We start from the raw sequence: 17,566 nt of genomic DNA, 5'->3' as shown, positions 1-17,566 counted from the left end.
CATAAAAATGTGAAAATCCACGCTGAAACAAAAGAAATTTGTTTTTCTTAATACTTTTTTAATACTACGGTTTTTCGATTATCGCGGCCATGTCTGGTCCACATTAACCGCGATATTCGAGGGATTACTGTATGTATGTTCTTTGAAAAACAAGTTATCATGAAATTTTTTAAGATTGAAATGTTTTGCTTTTAACCACTTAGCTGTTTGAGGAACTAAGCTATGGCACTTTATTTTTCTATCTTTACGCTTTTGAAATTTGCTTGTGGAGCTTTTCTGTTTGTGTTTGTATTGTTTCGTATGTAAATCTGAGTGAAGGTATTTTTTAATTATTAGCGGTATTTTCAATTGTGCGGGATTGGCCAAAGAAAAATAGTTGTGGCTTTCCTCCGGGTACTCTGGTTTCCAAAAACATCCATGGCAGGCTGATTGGACGCTCTAAAATGCCCCTAGATAAGGGGGTGAGTGTGCATGGTTGTTCGTCTCCTGCTGCCCTGCGGTTGGCTGGCAATCAATTCAGGGTGTCCCCCGCCTCTGGCCCGGAGTCAGCTGGGATAGGCTCCAGCACCCCCCGTGACCCTAGTGAGGATAAAGCGGTTCAGAAAATGAATCATTTCTATTGGCCCCCATACGACGATTTCGCCTTCCAATCCCAACTCCGGAACGGATTAATGTCGTAACTCGGGGGTCCACCGTACAGTGTGTGTGCGGGTGTGTGCAGTTGTGTGTGTGTGTGTGTGTGCAGGTGTGTGTGTGCTCTTAGCCAAAAAATGAAGCTGCAGTAAAAGTCATTTTTATTGCTTGAAAAAAATCATAAAAAAAGGGAAAGAGCCAATCGTGAGGTGTGATGTCACGGGAAGGAACACAGTCAATAACGTCATCTCGTCTTTGGAAAGTCCTCGTGGCGGACAAACGCATCATTTGGCAAACGCTAACGAATGACAAAGAGGAAGAAGAGCCTGAGGAGGCGGGACCAAAGCAGGAAGTTGGTGTATCTTGATGTTTTTTCCTTTTCGCTCATCTTGGCGGCACGATGGCCAAAAATCCACGACCCGTCGGCAAAGACGGCGGGGCGAGCGCTTTGCTCATTCGCTGCCATTGACGGCAGCGGATGTCCAAATGGCAGCTCATGAGTTGGTCGCCGTGGATTCGGATGTGTTGGAATTACGGCTCCCGAGATAAGCATGCCGTGGAAAGGTCATCGGGTCAGCTGTTGCCGTGTGACGTAAACAGGAAGCGGTGAAAAGTTTGGGTCGCGGGACGGGGGCCACCTCAGAGCAGGGGTTCCACGGGGGGGTCGGCCAGGTCAAAGAGCTGCTCCAAGTTGACGCCGGCGCCGCACAGGAAGTCGGTGCGCTCTTGCTCCCCATCGTCCGGCCAAGCGCTCTCCAAGAAAGCGCAAGCCAGGAAAGACTTTTGCGAGTCGGCATCGTGGTCGGCGCCCCCCGCCTGGGCGGCGCCGGGTTCCCGATCCTCCGCCGCCGGGCCCAGGGCGTCGCCGGCGTCCAGGCTGAGCTCGCCGCTGAGCGCCGAGTCCAGCAGGGCGTCCCAGTCGAAGTCGCCCTTGAGGGGCCCGCTCTCCTTCTGCTCGTCGGCGGGCAACGGCGGGGAGCCGGAGCGGCGGGGGGACTTTCCCCCCACGTTGGCGCGCCCCGACTTCCTCTTGTCGCCGCCGCGGGGCGCCGGCCAGGAGCCCAGCATGGTGCCCTCGGCCAGGCGGGCGTCCCAGCTCTGCTCCGTGGCCTCTTCGAACTCCCGCAGGAGGCGTTGGGACTGCGGGTCCACCCGCAAGGCGGGCGGCTGCGGCGCCAGCCCCACCAGCCCCAGCCGGCTCTGCAGCGCCGGGTTGATCCTGACAGGTGGCATGCGGCGCTTCTTGTAGGCGCCGCTCAAGAGGCGCTCGGCGTACTGCGGGTCGATCCTCCAGAAGCCTCCCTTTCCCGGCTCGTCCTTCTGCCGGGGAACTTTGATGAAGCACTTGTTGAGTGACAGGTTGTGGCGGATGGAGTTCTGCAAGAACGCAATACCATAATCAATTTCATGTCATTTGCCGCCATTGACGGAAGCCCAATCTGTTTGGACTGCCCGCGATTGGTCGCCGAGCGCCACCAATGGAACTAAAATAGGAGCTTTTCTCCCTTATGAATGTTAAACAAGTGGGATGGACAGGATATTTCATGAACTGGAAGATGAAATAAACCATTCGAGGAGGGAAAGCTCATCCCCCAAATTGCACAAACGATGTCTTTGACAAATGGGACAAAATAAACAATGGCTAACAACCAGCCAGACTATGGGAATGTACTCCGGCATCATAAAACTAAAGATTTACTGCTTTTGTTCCTATTTGGTAATTACAATTTTTTTTTTAAAAGGGTAGACAATTGTATTTATTTATTTACATTTTTTAAAATAAGAATATTTATGATCATGACGCTCAAAAATGTGAATTTGCACAGTGTTGAGATGTCAGTTTCTCTCAATGATTATTTGATAACCAAAGTTGTTACTGATTCTATAAAAAATAATAATTTTATAATTAATAAAAAACACTCAGTACATAGGTATGGACGAATAGAAACAGTCATAAACACACTAAAGTTACTATCATTTTAGATTTTTAATTATAGCTTATTTACTTTTTTTAGAGTAGATTTGATGGTTTTCATCTGAATTTTTTTTTTTTTTTTTTGCACAAGTTTGAGTTTGTGTGTTTGTCAGATCCAGGATTTAAAAAAATACCTAATAACATAACTCCACTCAAGACTTTAAAAAAATATAGCAATAGATTTTTGTCATTTTGACGTGCACAAAAACTCATACAAAGACCAAGTTATTGGTCTTTAATTTCAAATTGATTTGTTTTTGTAACCTCGCAAAGTGAATTTATTCACAGCCATTGGCAGATTTGACTGCAAGCCCCTCCCAGTCAAAACGGATTGGACATCTATCACATGAAATAACAATAAAACAGTACAACAGTAGGCGGGGTTGTTGATGTGTTTCCTTAAGAGTACTATTATTCCAACGGTACTGTGTGGCGAGTGTAAAAACAGTTCATTCACTCACTGAATGCCATTTACAGTGATAGACGTACAATCCATGTGGAGTGGGAGGGGTGGCAGCAAACAAATGCTAATTTGCTCCCAGCTCTTCCATTTCAAATGCCTTGGAAATCTACCCGAGACAAACATATAGTTTTCATTTACTTTAATTAAGGCAAACTGTTTGACTGTTCTAATTTGGATGTCTTGTTTTTATTTTTTTATTAATGGTTGGTATGTGACCTGCTGCTTTAGTGAGCCCGAATATGACTTTGGTGGGAGGGACGGAATGGGACAGAACGGGGGGTGTCTTCAAGACCAACTTTCATTTGCTACATGAATGATTGATGGAACTGTTGCCTTGTTTTGGTAGCGCCACCATGGGGCAGATAATATTTAACAAAGGTCAGCTGCTCCATTTAGATGGGGGGTGGGGGGTGGGGGTAAGAAGCATTAGGCTAGATGTTAAAACCGTGGGCTTCATACTTCCTGCTTAGCCACACTTAGCCACGCTTGGCTAGTCTCGGAATTGTAAAGGTTCATATTGTGGATACTAAGATGCACATTTTAAATCAGGAATGACATCATGATTACCCTAACCAATGGGTGTTTTTAATTCTTTCAAGGCCATTGACAGCGAGAGACGTCCAATCCAAATGGCTCTCAATGGGTGTTTTTCAGGTAAGTTTTATGGTGCTAACTACCACAGCGTATAGTCTGAATACCGCGGATATTTCTTGAATGTGAGTGGACAAGTTCACTCAATGGCAGCCATTGATGGGCGGAGAGGTCCAATCGTTTTTGGACGGAGAGGCTTCCCGGGCCAGGGGTTTCAGGCGAAACGCTTTGGACGTTTGCCCATCAATGGCTGCCGGCGAGTTAAGTGTGTTTACCTGCCAGGTGGGCTCGGCGTGCCTGAAGTAGCAGAAGTTGTCGGTGATCCACTTGTAGATGCCGGCCAATGTCATCTTGCTGTGCTTGCTGTGTTTCATGGCCATGCAGATGAGGTGCGCGTAGGAGTACGGCGGCTTGACGCCGGCGTCCGTCTTGTAGTCCACCTCGTCGGGGCAGTGCCCCCGTGCCACGATGGCGGGCAACGGCCCCAGACGGCTGTAGGCGGCCGCCGTGGGCTTGCCCGGCGTCAGCGGCGGCCCCGCCGAGGCCAGGTCGGCCGCCAGGGGCGAGGCCGGCGCCTCCGAGCCCGGCGGGCCGCCTCGGCCGCGGGAGGGCCGGCCGGCCGCCACGCCGCCCCCCAGGATGGAGAAGTCCTGCAGCCACTGAAGGCTGGTCAGGCTGTCGTCCAGAACGCCGCCACCGCCGTCGTCGCCGCCGCCGTCATCGCCGCCGGCCCAGGGCTCGCGTTGCTCGGCCCGGGCCTCCGCCTGGGCTGCCGCCGCCACCAGGACATCTTCCAGAACCTGGCAATCCTCGGGACCTCCCTGGTAGCGCCACTCCATGCTCGTGGGCGCCTCGTGACGATCGCCTCCGTCTCTTGGCCTTTCTCGCCGCTTCGGCCCGTACGACACACGACACGATCCGGTGAGTGAACCCCTTCAACAAATAAGTCAACCGCTGATTGTGAGTGGACTGAGCGAGCGAGTGACTTGAGCGACTTGAGCGAGTGACTTGAGCAAGTGAGTGACTTGAGCAAGTGAGTGACTTGAGCGGGCGAGCGAGTGAGTGAGTGACTTGAGCGAGCGAGTGAGTGAGTGACTTGAGCGAGCGAGTGACTTGAGCAAGCGAGTGACTTGGGCGAGCGAGTGGGTGAGTGACTTGGGGAGTGAGTGACTGAGTGACTTGAGTGACTTGAGCGAGCGAGTGAGTGACTTGTGTGAGCGAGTGAGTGACTTGTGTGAGCGAGTGAGTGACTTGTGTGAGCGAGTGAGTGACTTGTGTGAGCGAGTGAGTGACTTGTGTGAGCGAGTGAGTGACTTGGGCGAGCGAGTGAGTGACTTGTGTGAGCGAGTGAGTGACTTGTGTGAGCGAGCGAGTGACTTGGGCGAGCGAGTGAGTGAGTGACTTGGGCGAGCGAGTGAGTGACTTGGGCGAGCGAGTGGGTGACTTGGGCGAGCGAGTGAGTGACTTGGGCGAGCGAGTGAGTGACTTGGGCGAGCGAGTGGGTGAGTGACTTGGGCGAGCGAGTGGGTGAGTGACTTGGGCGAGCGAGTGGGTGAGTGACTTGGGCGAGCGAGTAGTGGGTGATTTGAGCGATCGAACGAGTGGGTGAGCGAGTGGGTGAGCGAGTGGGTGAGCGAGCGGGTTAGTGAGCGGGTGAGTGAGCGGGTGAGTGAGCGGGTGAGTGAGCGGGTGAGCGAGCGGGTGAGCGACCGGGTGAGCGAGCGGGTGAGTGACTTGTGCGAGCGAGTGAGTGACTTGTGCGAGCGAGTGAGTGACTTGTGCGAGCGAGTGAGTGACTTGTGCGAGCGAGTGAGTGACTTGTGCGAGCGAGTGAGTGACTTGGGCGAGTGAGTGGGTGACCTGGGCGAGCGAGTGGGTGAGTGACTTGGGGAGTGAGTGACTGAGTGACTTGAGTGACTTGAGCGAGCGAGTGAGTGACTTGGGCGAGCGAGTGAGTGACTTGAGTGACTTAAGCGAGCGAGTGAGTGACTTGTGTGAGCGAGTGAGTGACTTGGGCTAGCGAGTGAGTGACTTGGTCGAGCGAGTGAGTGGGTGATTTGAGCGATCGAACGAGTGGGTGAGCGAGTGGGTGAGCGAGCGGGTGAGTGACTTATGTGAGCGAGTGAGTGACTTGTGCGAGCGAGTGAGTGACTTGGGCGAGCGAGTGAGTGAGTGACTTGGGCGAGCAGGTGGGTGAGTGACTTGAGCGAGCGAGTGAGTGGGTGATTTGAGCGATCGAACGAGTGAGCGAGTGGGTGAGCGAGTGGGTGAGCGAGCGGGTGAGCGAGCGGGTGAGCGAGCTAAAGATTGAGTGAGTGACCACAGAAAAGTCACCACAATCAACTGTGCGAGTGGATTTCAGGGACAAAGTGAATGAATGAATAGTCATGTCACAACAAGTGCGAAAGACGCTGGGGGCACTCACTCAGTGGCTGAACACATTGTTGTAAGAAAATGGGAGCACGCATCCATTATTTGAGCACTCACTTGCATTGAAAGCGCGAGGAAGTGAGAAGATGAGCGTGCGAAGGCAGCCAAGTGAGAGAATGCGTGCGTGAACGAGCAGTCATTTGAACACAGTCAGTTTCCCTTCACACCTGCGCGCTTGCGCGTCTCCGACCCTCTCTCCCATCTTCTCTCCCACTTTGACTCTCTCCCAACCACACTATTCTTTAAACATCCCCAACTATCGCTGACATTCATTTCACACTTTTCCTTTTCCACGTCGAGTCACCACGAGCACCCCCATAAAGCAGCGCAAAGAGCGAAAAGACGGCAAATCCAATAACTAGTCAAGCCTGAAAATGGGCCCTTACCTGCAGGGAAGCGTCTCTCCTCCTCGGTGTCAAATGTGCGCGCACCCGCCCGAGCGTACGTGCGTGTACGTGGAAGGACGTGCGTGTGCGTCGGGGCGACCAAAGAGCCACGAAAGTCAACGAAGACGACGCGCAACCCGCAGCGACGCTTTAATACCTGAACACGTAACCTTAGCAACTGCGGCCACGCCTCCTTGTAAACAACCTGCCGCGCGACCATTGGCTTGACCGTTGCCACGGAGACCACTTCAATGCACATACCAAGCTACATCAAATTCGCCATCTTTCTATAGAAAAAAGGAGTTGGCTGCCAACCCTTCCTCGTTTAAATTATGGCCATCCATGCCAGGCAATGCGATATTGTTTTACCTACAATGGCTATTCTTAAAAGTATTGTTTTGAAATGAATATTCTATATATTAGTGTGAAGTCAGGTAACTTTGATGAGAGTTGAAAAAGATGACGGGTTTGACATCACTATCGTTTTGGGGGGTTGGCGTAATAGATCGTAAAGGAGGAAAGAACAAAATGTGTAGCTGTGATTACCATTATGGGACAGAAGAGGGCGACAAAGCACCCCTTTGTGCTTTCGTTTGGTAGAAAGAAAATGCAGAACATCCTTTACAGACGGTTATAGACGTCCATTCTATTATGATAGAAGGACGAACCCCAAAATTACCGTTTAGGAATTTCCTTCACGCCCCTGAAGAATAATTTCGCACATTAAGCTGCTAATATTAAAATAAAGCATAGAAGTAGTACCACCAACATGCAATTTTAGCCAGAGTCCTATAGTATTTCTCTAGAACAAAGTTTCTTCAATGGCCAAAATCAATTAAGGTACATAAACAGCTAGTATTAAAAATTTGACGCCTAAGGTGTGCCCCTTCCAGTCAAAATGGATTGGACGTCTAGCAGTGTCAGTGGAAGCCAATGAATTAAATGAATGTCCTGTTTGGGTGAGAGAAAAAAATCATAAATCCCATATGAAAGGGTTAATTGTTCAGACAATGTTTAACTTGAAACTGTTTTAACGTTGAGAATTTCCTTGAAAGCTGGCTGACCTTGAAATCAGACTGAATATTTTTTGCATTAAATGAGAAGTCAATCATGACTTTAGACAAAAAAAGATACTTTTCTGTTCTGAACCAAACCACCAACAGGATAAATTAAAAAAAATGAAAAAATTAACAGCTGACATGTTTGTTTCTTTTGTGTGCACAGAGGGTGTCGAGCTCCTTTTCCCAGGAAGCCAAGGTTCCTCATCACCAGCACAAGGTAAGCGCAGACAGCACAATTTTCTTTTCATGAAACATTTATTCATTGAAAACTGGTAAAAACAAGTAAAACAAAAGGAAAGTATATACAAACAAACAACCTTACGGTGCAGTACTGTAGCTACAAATTTACATGTATGCATAGCAAGCGTACCCAAACACATCACATTTTAAAATGATGATATTGGGGTGAATGAGGTAAGTTTAAAGGAGGGGGGGTGATCAAACTGCCCTGCGATTGGCTGGCCACTGATTCAGGGTGGTGCCTGTAGTTAACAGGAATAGGCTCCAGCACTATTGTGAGGATAAGCGGTTCAGAAAAAGAATGAATGAGTGGAAATAATGAAGAGGCACTGTTTGAGTGACTAGATCCATCTAATGTTAAAGCTGTGAAATTCAAATTCATGTAGGCCAGATGTAACGATATTTTCATCATTTGCTGTGGGCCAATAAAAATGGGCCGTCGTTTGGACAGCGCTGATTTAAAGTCATTCAAGTCAGTCAGAAAAAAAATCAGAAAAACGGAAAATTGTGCCAATTTGGGCAACGTTGAGGTAGAAGTTCCACAGAACTCTCATTTTAAGTGTGCTTGCTCTTTCTTGTTCAATGACAAGAAACCCCCCCACGGACTACGCCCGTAAAATAATACTGATTGCACGCCCGCTAATGACTCACGAGAGCAAACTCAATGGATTTTGCACGCATTTGCCAATTGCGGACCCCTCCAGCCCCAACAGAAAGTTGGGACTTCCTAGTAGCACAGCAACGCGTGGACGGCACGCAGCCCAACGCCCCCCACCAGAATCCAGCTGAGAAGGTGCGGAGGGGATGAGCCCGCGGAGACCGGCAGTGGGGGGTCGGGGCCGGCGGGAATGGCGCCGCCGGGAGGGGGAGCCGGGATCGATGTAGGAAGGACGACCGTTCTGGGGGCAGCAGTGGTGGAGGGTGCCGTGGTGGGGTTAGTGGGTGACAAAAAGTCCCCCACTTGCTCCCTAAGGAAGCCTCTAAAGTTGCTAAGTTTGGGGAAGGCCATCATTCCAGCTGTCTCTCGTCCCACCCGGCCGCCACCGTTGGACCACAACACGGCCGTTTGGAACCAGGAGCCGTCCAGCTGGCACATCAGAGGACCGCTGTTGTCTCCCTAAAAGTCACAAAACCGTTAAGTCCATAGACAAATCCGTGGCCGACGCTAGTTTGAGCAGATAGGCCCCGCCCCCCGTCATGTCTGAATGTTGAATTTTGGAGCCCCGTAAAAGTGTATTTGGTAGATAGGTAGGTATTTTTATAAGTTGGCGCAGTTAGTGTTATATAGTAATTGGTGAATTGTTCTTTGTATATAGTATAGATATTTCCTTGTAAGCAATGTTCCCTCTAATTTTTCGTTGGTCTGAGCAGAAAGTCAACCTCCCTGAGCGCACTGAGTACCAGTGTGAGCGACATCATCGGTACTCGGATGATTCGCCTAAAGACGTTTCGCTGACGGACGTTTGACAGACGGGCAGGTCGCCGAATGAACGTTCGGCGGAACGTCCATTCGGCGACCTGTCCATTTTTCATGTAAAACATGCTGTAAAACACGAAAAACATAAGTGGACAGAGCTACTGCCACTTGCTGCCGCTTAAACGGCGCCATCATGGGGAAAGGGGTAAAAAAAAAAAAAAAAAAAAAAAAATCCGATTTTTTTTTTTTTTTTTTTTTTTTTTTTTACTGCGCGCCATATGATTGCTGCTGCGCAGCGAGGACGAGAGTAGTGCGCAATTGCGCACGCGCGCAGCTTAGAGGGAACACTGCTTGTAAGTGATATTAAGAAATGATTTCAGCGGTGATGAGGAAGCGGCCAATCAGATTTTTTCTTACTCAAGTGACTTAAATTGCCAAAACCTTCCTCAACAATCAGTTAACAAAAATCCAAAAAAAGGGATTAAAAAAATCGGACTACAAGGTCAAAATATTAGGAGATTTGAGTTGCAAAATGACCAGACGAAGTCATAAATTGTGATATTGCAAAGGAAAGGTCGTGATATTGCAAGATGAAAGTCATAATATTGCAAGATTAACATCATAAATCATACAATTTTAATATAACGTAGTATTTTGAGATTGAAGTTGTTTTCGGACTTATTTTTATGTCACGTGAACTGGAAGCTGTTTGGTTTCACAGTCTCAGACTTGGCGACGTATCAACTAAAAACTATTTTTCATGTAATTTGATATTGAGATTGAAGTATAAGCAGGAGAGAAAGGCCATGAAATGACGAGGTTAGTCGTATTTTTACGTTAGGCCCTTCAACTCTTGGCGACGTAAAGGTCAGCGTGAACACAAAACTGAATTTGGCCTAAATTGTGAATAAGCTCACCTGGTCCAGCAGAAGTGGTCTCGTACAAAAGTTGTCAGCAGACGAAGTGTTCCCGCAGTCAATCAGTGACGTATTGACCTCCTGCAAAACTTGCTCCTCTAAAGACCCGAAACAAAAAGGCGCAGAGATTAATTACAAAGTCGAAAAACACAACCGAGGACGCGTTCTTGTTGACCAACCTCCGCCGGTTCCCGCGCTCCATCCGGCCACCCAGCAGGTGGTCCCGGGGGTGAAATTCTCCCCGCCTTCCATACAGATGGGCTGGATATAGTTGGAAAGCGTAGGCGGGGCGGCCAAATGCACGACCGCTATATTTTGACCACGTAACGAGCTGGTCTTGATGTCAGTCACGCGGACTTCTGTCTCGTGAGCGTTGGAGCCGTTCTGCCGCCAGCGGCCCAAAAAGACGGTCCACTCAGACGGCACGCTAGACCTGCCGAGACGAGGTAGGTTTAGAACAGCTAGCCCAGGTTAGGCTAAAAGATTTAGTTCACGCCTTACTGGTTAAAGCATTGCGCGCTGGTAATCACAGCGTCCTGCGAAACCAGCGTCCCACTGCAGACGTGACTTCCGTTCAAGTGCAAACTGGCCACCCAAGGCCAGGAGCCCTCCTGGGCCGGTGCAGACCCGGGACTCGACAGGCGCGGGTTCAAAACTGCGTTTCCGCAAAGTAACCCTGTGGGAAAAAAAATGAGGGCTTTTTCAGAAAGGCTTTGTTAAAAAAATGAAAAACCGCCATCAGGAATGTGGATACTCACTTCTGGGTGGCACGGTGGTGGTAGTGGTTGTGGCGGGGGTGCTAGGGGTGGGGAGAGGTGGCAGGCCAGGACAGTTGGCATTTAGGTCCGCGTCGGTGCCCGATGACCTGAAGACGACGAAGCCCGGCAAGTTGGATTCTCCCAATTGGTTGCTGATCCACTCCTGGTAGCGGGACACTCGGGCGTAGACCCCGGGGAACCGTGGCTGGCCGCAACGTCTTCCGAAGCTCACCACCCCGCTTTGGACCCACACGTCCCCTTGTTTGATTACCAATGGACCGCCAGAATCACCCTGCGGAAGGCTCTTGGTTAATGCTCAAGTTTTCTGTGGTTCTGGAATATTGACTTGAGGAAAGAAGTTGTCACCTGGCAGGAGTCTCTTCCTCCGTCGCGGGGGCCCGCACAGATCATGTTTTCCGTGATACGGCGCGGCCTGTAATCGCAGTGGCATTGGCGGCTTCCTACGATGGGAATTTCAACCTCCCTCAGTTCCTGTGGGAACGGCGCTGGAACTGCACACAAATAACAGCAAAAGTGAGGTGGGCAGAAACAGACGAGGGGTCCGCGTGCGAGCAGTACGCTAGTCAAACTATTGGAAGAATTTTCACCGCCAATAATGTCATTCGTCAAACATTCTGGCCTTTCATTTTCAATTCTTGTTACCGTGTTGTGAACTCCAAATTTGGGCGTAGTATTTATACTATACAATGTTGACTAGAAACATTCATTCATTTTCTGAACCGCTTATGTCAGTCGTAGGTAAGAGGTTAAGATTCACGGATATGAAAATGGAAATCACATGATACATAATATACGTGTTCAAATACAGTTTATAGAAATGAAAAGAAGCTGAAATCTCCACGCTTAATGGGAGTCTGTAACCTTCGGTGTATGTAACGATGAAGAAACGGGAGAAAGGCTCTTCCCTTGTCCACTTGTTTTAAGTGTGTTTATAATAAAATATTTCTATGAATTTTATTATAATTTTTAATGAAAGCTGACAGAGGCCAACTCTTTGCCGTTTTCTGTCCCATTACATTGCGTTGTATGACAGATCCGCTTGCCTTTGAAACATAATTTATATTTGCCAAATTACCTCTTGACTACACATCATGCCGGTATTTGCTTTTTTTTTGGAAATCTTTTTTTCTTATGAGGATAAGCGTGCATGTTTTTGGGATGTGGGTGGAAACTAGAGTACCTGGAGAAAACCCACATAAGCAATGGGAGATCATGCACGTGACTAGGACCATTTGAAGCATGGACTGACCTCCGTTGTCGATGTTTCCCCATCCGGTGACCCAGCTTTTGGTTCCGGCAAAAAAGGTGCTGGTGTCCGCGGCCAGACAGACTGGCCGGATGAAGTTGTTGAAGGTGACGGGCGAGGAAAGGTGCAAGAGCGCCACGTCGTTGTCGAATCGTAACGCGTCGTAGTGGGGATGGATGACCACACCGGCGATGCCTCTTCTCACCTCGTGAGGATTAGAACCCCCCTGGCGTTGGCGTCCCAAAATCGCCATCGTGCTTCCTATGCTGCAAAATCACAACATGACTTGAAGGTCAAACACTGTGCTTGGTTTTCGGCTCAATTGAGTTCAACGATAGTCGTGGTGACGTGTGCGAGTTTCTGACCGGCGTAAGCAATGCGCTGCCGTCAGCACCCACTGACTGTTGATGAGCGTCCCCCCGCAGAAGTGACGTCCGTTCCTTAGCAGGCTGACCTGCCAGGGCCAGGAGCCCTCGGGGGCCACTTGACCCCCCACAATGCGGGTGTTGAGAGTGGCCTGGCCGCACACTGTGCACACAAAAAAAATCCTAAATGATGTGCATGAATTCAAATTAATTAAAAAAAAGGATTGGTTTTTCGACAAACTAATGCTGTGATTAGTTTACTGTTGCCTTGGACTTTTTTTCCAAGAAAAAAATATTCATAATAAATATAGGAATGATCTCCGAAAACTAATCTTGGTATATTAGCATGGTAAATGGTCCCCAGAACATCAAAATATTATGCAAAAGAAGGAAATAGAACGTTCATGTAGTATTATAAGTGAAATGCAATTTTTTTGGAAACGTACATTCTCTCAGCATGGGGCAGTCAAAGGATTAAATAAGGTGGGAAAAGTAAAAGGTGGGCTTTTAGATGATTTTTACTCACCATTAAGTTGCGCTCCACCCTCTAAAGATACAAAAAGAATGACAAAGGATTTCAATTCACGTTCCAACAAGTTCACATTTCATGCGCATCAATGTTCTTCTCAATCACATCATTAAATTTCCAATATAATTGTGATAAATTGTCAACAATTTGCAATATTTTTGAAAAATGGCCTCTAACTTTTGCCGGTCAGATGTCATAGTGTACACGCATTCATTTTGAAAGTCTTTCTTTTTTATGGCTGTCAACTGTTTCATAAAATATATTACTATAATGTTAATTCCCCACCTGTAACAATTTACGACATTTGGATAGGAAAAAAAGACTCACCTTTGAGTACTAGCAGCAGCAGGACTGTCAATTTCACCACGTCCATGATCAGATGTGTCCCACTCCAAAACTGTGTTACCTTTATACCTGCCACAGGTGTGCTTTAGCCACACCCGAAACCCCCAAACAGTTTTTCATTTGCTATCTTACAAATCTATTGCACATTGTTAGTTTTCTCAGTTTACTGGAAGGAAGCTGTGGGGCAACTCCAACTTTTCTATTCATTTCCTGTTATCTTGACAGGTTTCAAAGCTGTCAGAATGTTGCTGTTGCGCAAATTCCCCTACATGTCATCAAGGAGTTGATATCTTTTATCTCGTGACCCGGATGCTCGGCATTGTTGTTGTCATCGCAAGGTTTTCGTAACTCGCGCACGGACCAAAACAACAGCGGCTTTAAATAGCAATGAATGAATGGCCAAATGGATTGGACGCTTATCGCTGTCTTTGGCACTGAAACATTATCATTCACTGCCAAAGCCCTCTCTCAGTTCGCATACCTACATTTGAATTGAATTAAATGTCTTTATTGTTGTCATGAATGCGCCTCAGGCACGAAGCCGAGTCGGACACAAGGTTTTGGAGCACAAAACAAAAGGTTTTAATAAGAACTAACTGGAAAAAGCCATACAAACTCAGGACTTGGTAAAAATAAATAAACAAGCAAACCTAACCGGGATAGCACGTATGTACGTATGTACGCATGTACGCATGTACGCATGTACGTACGTACGTACGTACGTGCGCACCTATGTACGTATGTACGTATGTACGTAAGTACGTATGTACGTACGTACGTACGTGCGCACCTATGTACATATGTACGTATCTACGTATGTGCGCACCTATGTACGTACGTACGCACGTACGCACGTACGTACGTACGTATGTATGTATGTATGTACGTATGTATGTACGTATGTATGTACGTATGTATGTATGTACGTATGTATGTACGTATGTATGTACGTATGTATGTACGTATGTATGTACGTATGTATGTACGTATGTATGTACGTATGTATGTACGTATGTATGTACGTATGTATGTACGTATGTATGTACGTATGTATGTACGTATGTATGTATGTACGTATGTATGTATGTACGTATGTATGTATGTACGTATGTATGTACGTATGTATGTACGTACGTATGTATGTTTGTATGTATATATATGTATGTATATTTGTTATCTATTTCATTTATGTCTACAGTCTTTTCCTGTGTCTGTGTTTTCACCTTCTTGCTACTGCAACAAAGTGAATTTCCTGAGTACAGGATGAATAAAGTTTAATCTAATATAATACAGTTGTTCAGCAAGGCAAAAAAGGGTGTTAATGAACCTTAACGGTTTCACGTCTTTATCTGTCTTAGTATATATAAGTTATACAGTGTAATTGTTCAAACTAATCAGTAATGATTGTCATTTTATAAATTCATTATATTGCGTTATGATGATGCTATAACAATGGTATATCATTATGTGAGTAACAAATCAGTTAAATGCTGTCACGACAACGGTATGTGTGTGGGAATTTTACTCCTGGCGTGTTTGGGAACTTGTTCCCCTAAAAGCTCATGTTACACTCCGCACATACATGACCATGTTCTAGCTAGGTTGTGTATTTTGCAAGTTGTAAAAACGTTGAATAATTTTCAAAGTTAAGTAGCGGTCTCCCTTTCTTTTCAACCACGTGAGTAGTTTATTTGCGGCTTGTGGTTTTTATTTCCTTGCAAGAATTAACTATTGAAAAAAGAGAAACGATTTGAAAAGCTTTAGAAAATGAGATGACATTGAGCTTTGACCCAAATAAGCACAGACCACATTTATATGAATTTGATTTCATGTTATATATATTTTTGGTTTTCATTTTTTTAAAGTACATTTGATTTAGTTTAGGATTATTATTATTATTATTATTTTTTTTTTTTTTTTGCTATGATTTTTTTTCCAAATGCAGCTTTCAATTAAGTCATTAATTTTATTTTATTTTTTTTATTTATTATAAATATTGTCCAGTGGGACCCAATTGGCCCCTGGCCTGCATGTTTGAGACCCCTATCCTATACTATAAATGTATTTTTTTCCCTTTCAAATACTTCGCAATCAAACTAAAATGCAGTCATAAATTAAACCATAAATAAACACGCTCTTAGCAAAAAAAAAAAAGGATTTTTTTTCAAAGTTTTGCCCAAAAAAATTGTTTTCTAAGTGGTCCTTAAAAAGATGATAAAAAGCCTCAAATTTCACTTGCTGAAACATGTATGAATCCAATTACAGTATTTCTCATATCACTCTTTTTACTGATAGATTAAGTGAAGCACCTATTGAAGAACAAGTGCACCCCCCCCAGCTATGCGAGTGTGAAGGAAGATGATGGTGGAAAACATGTACACCTGCAAAAACCACCTTAGACTGAGGTATTTCTTTGTGCTATTGTTCTTATTATGATCAAACTGCCCTGTGTTATTTTTAGGTCAGGCACGTTTATGTGGAAACTGTTCCGGAAGTGGGACACTTGAAGCGATACTTGGCACGTGTGTTGAAATGAGCTGAGATCTCATGATTTATTGGAATTCTTGGAATGTCATAAATGGAAGTTCTGAGTTTATTAATAATGTGTGCTATTTTTGGGCCATGAATTGAACTACTGCCTCATTTATGGACCACATTAACAACGTTTTTAGAATCATTTTTATTGAAATATTTACCATTGTTGTCTTTTTAAAAATACTATTAGATTGAGTTTTGAAGAAAAAAGTAAAAATAAATAAATAAGAGGGGCATTTTGTACACATACAGTTAGGGAAATCTTATTAATATAATCAAAACACTGTTTAAGAGAGTAACAAAGATAAATATAATCATTCTTGAATTAGGTCATTTACAATACACACAGACACACGTTTATTTTAGAAGATTTAAACCTAACCTTAAGTACTAAATAATCATTTCTCCTTTTAAAAAATGTATAAATCCAATATTTTCACATTTCTATTGATGCAAATACATTCAAAATGAAATCATGTTAATAGTTATTTAACATTTTGGGACTAGAAATCGCACGCACATTTCTCTTGCAAAATATCCTTTTTTCTTTTCTTTTTTTTTTTACCTCTTGAAAGACATGTTTAATTTGCAAAAGCACATTTTCTCTCTTTAATTTTGCCATGATAGGCTATTTCCTTGTTTCTATGCTCGAAACCTGAGATTATTCTTTCTATTATTATTATTGTTCTGTTTTGCAACATGCTGCCTTTTACATGAGTGTGTGTGCATGTTTTATTTTATTATTTTGGGCTGAGAATCAACAAAGTCAATCCACGAGTGTGTTTTGTCTCCACCTGGCTACTGTGAGTAAAAAGGTTTTCACAGGCCATTGCATTAGCTGCATACAAAAGAAATAAGCATAATCTGTATGTAATGTAGTATACTATGTTACAATGATTATGCTTATTTCTTTTGTATACTTGGCAAGTATCATTTAAATGTCTAGAAGTAAAAAAACAAACACTAAAGTGCATGTCATCACAATGTTCATAATGTGCAATACTGAATATGAAAGGATTAAAGCCCAACCAAAAAGTATTTACAGCTCCCCCCACTGACTAATGCACGTTATGATGAAAACAATGTATTTTTTTCCAAGTATGAATGCCCAATCAACACGTATTTACAGCCCCGCCCCACCCACTGACTAATGTGTGTCTATTTTTAATAGGCGTGGCCGAGGTCACAGTTCAAATAGCTGACGTCAAATCCCAAAATGGCTGATGAGCCGGAAGGCAACACGGGCGTGCACTGCAGAGCAGCTCAAAAGTGACGATTTTCCGAAGAAAGCCTGACAAACTTCTCACAGGACGATGCAGCACATTCGGTACGTTGTCATTTGGGGATTTCGAAGCCCCAGTTCTCGTCTTAAGAGTGATAAGAGCATGATTCGTTGACGTGATGTAGCCCCATGTGTGTGCAGACAGCAAAATGTTTGCAAACAAATTGGCTACATTGCGTTACCGATCGCTCTTTGTTTAAAAAGAAATCATTCCATTGTGTGTTTCAGTCCCTCAACGAGCACAGACTGCTGGGAAACATCAAGAATGTGGCCAAAACGACCAGAAAGGGGCATCTTGTCGACGCCATAACAAAGTGAGTCATTTTTAAATACTAGTTCCGATTTTCTCTAGCCGTGTAATATTTAAACGTC

At 45.4% G+C, this 17,566-nt stretch overlaps 2 protein-coding genes across 2 annotated transcripts; both read right to left on the bottom strand.

Annotated features, from left to right (window-relative positions):
- Positions 1–777: 777 nt before the first annotated feature.
- foxj1a (forkhead box J1a) lies at positions 778–6,624 on the bottom strand. Its single transcript, XM_077619826.1, has 3 exons — positions 6,479–6,624; positions 3,938–4,595; positions 778–2,010 (listed from the first exon to the last, which is right to left on the bottom strand). Exons 2-3 carry the CDS (start codon positions 4,499–4,501, stop codon positions 1,273–1,275), a joined length of 1,302 nt encoding a protein of 433 aa, XP_077475952.1. The 5' UTR covers positions 4,502–4,595; positions 6,479–6,624; the 3' UTR covers positions 778–1,272.
- Positions 6,625–7,775: 1,151 nt separating this feature from the next.
- On the bottom strand, positions 7,776–12,646 carry LOC144089019 (transmembrane protease serine 9-like). Its single transcript, XM_077619823.1, has 8 exons — positions 12,504–12,646; positions 12,142–12,404; positions 11,238–11,383; positions 10,872–11,163; positions 10,615–10,789; positions 10,293–10,546; positions 10,114–10,211; positions 7,776–8,896 (listed from the first exon to the last, which is right to left on the bottom strand). Exons 2-8 carry the CDS (start codon positions 12,389–12,391, stop codon positions 8,507–8,509), a joined length of 1,605 nt encoding a protein of 534 aa, XP_077475949.1. The 5' UTR covers positions 12,392–12,404; positions 12,504–12,646; the 3' UTR covers positions 7,776–8,506.
- Between the last annotated feature and the right edge of the window lie 4,920 nt (positions 12,647–17,566).

Source organism: Stigmatopora argus, chromosome 14 (assembly GCF_051989625.1).
Source record: "Stigmatopora argus isolate UIUO_Sarg chromosome 14, RoL_Sarg_1.0, whole genome shotgun sequence".
Taxonomy (NCBI): domain Eukaryota; kingdom Metazoa; phylum Chordata; class Actinopteri; order Syngnathiformes; family Syngnathidae; genus Stigmatopora; species Stigmatopora argus.
Note: the sequence above shows the minus strand (reverse complement) of the source record. Positions and strands in the feature narration are given on the sequence as shown.

Bases quoted from the DNA above. Each gene is read 5' to 3' on its own strand.
- LOC144089019 (XM_077619823.1), bottom strand. From the start codon at position 12,391: ATGGCGATTTTGGGACGCCAACGCCAGGGGGGTTCTAATCCTCACGAG. The intron at 11,384-12,141 runs GTCAGTCCATGC...ATTTGTGTGCAG, and splicing joins GGGAAACATCGACAACGGAG to TTCCAGCGCCGTTCCCACAG. The intron at 10,790-10,871 runs GTGAGTATCCAC...TTTTTCCCACAG, and splicing joins CACCACCGTGCCACCCAGAA to GGTTACTTTGCGGAAACGCA.
- foxj1a (XM_077619826.1), bottom strand. From the start codon at position 4,501: ATGGAGTGGCGCTACCAGGGAGGTCCCGAGGATTGCCAGGTTCTGGAA. The intron at 2,011-3,937 runs GTAAACACACTT...GCGTTCTTGCAG, and splicing joins ACGCCGAGCCCACCTGGCAG to AACTCCATCCGCCACAACCT.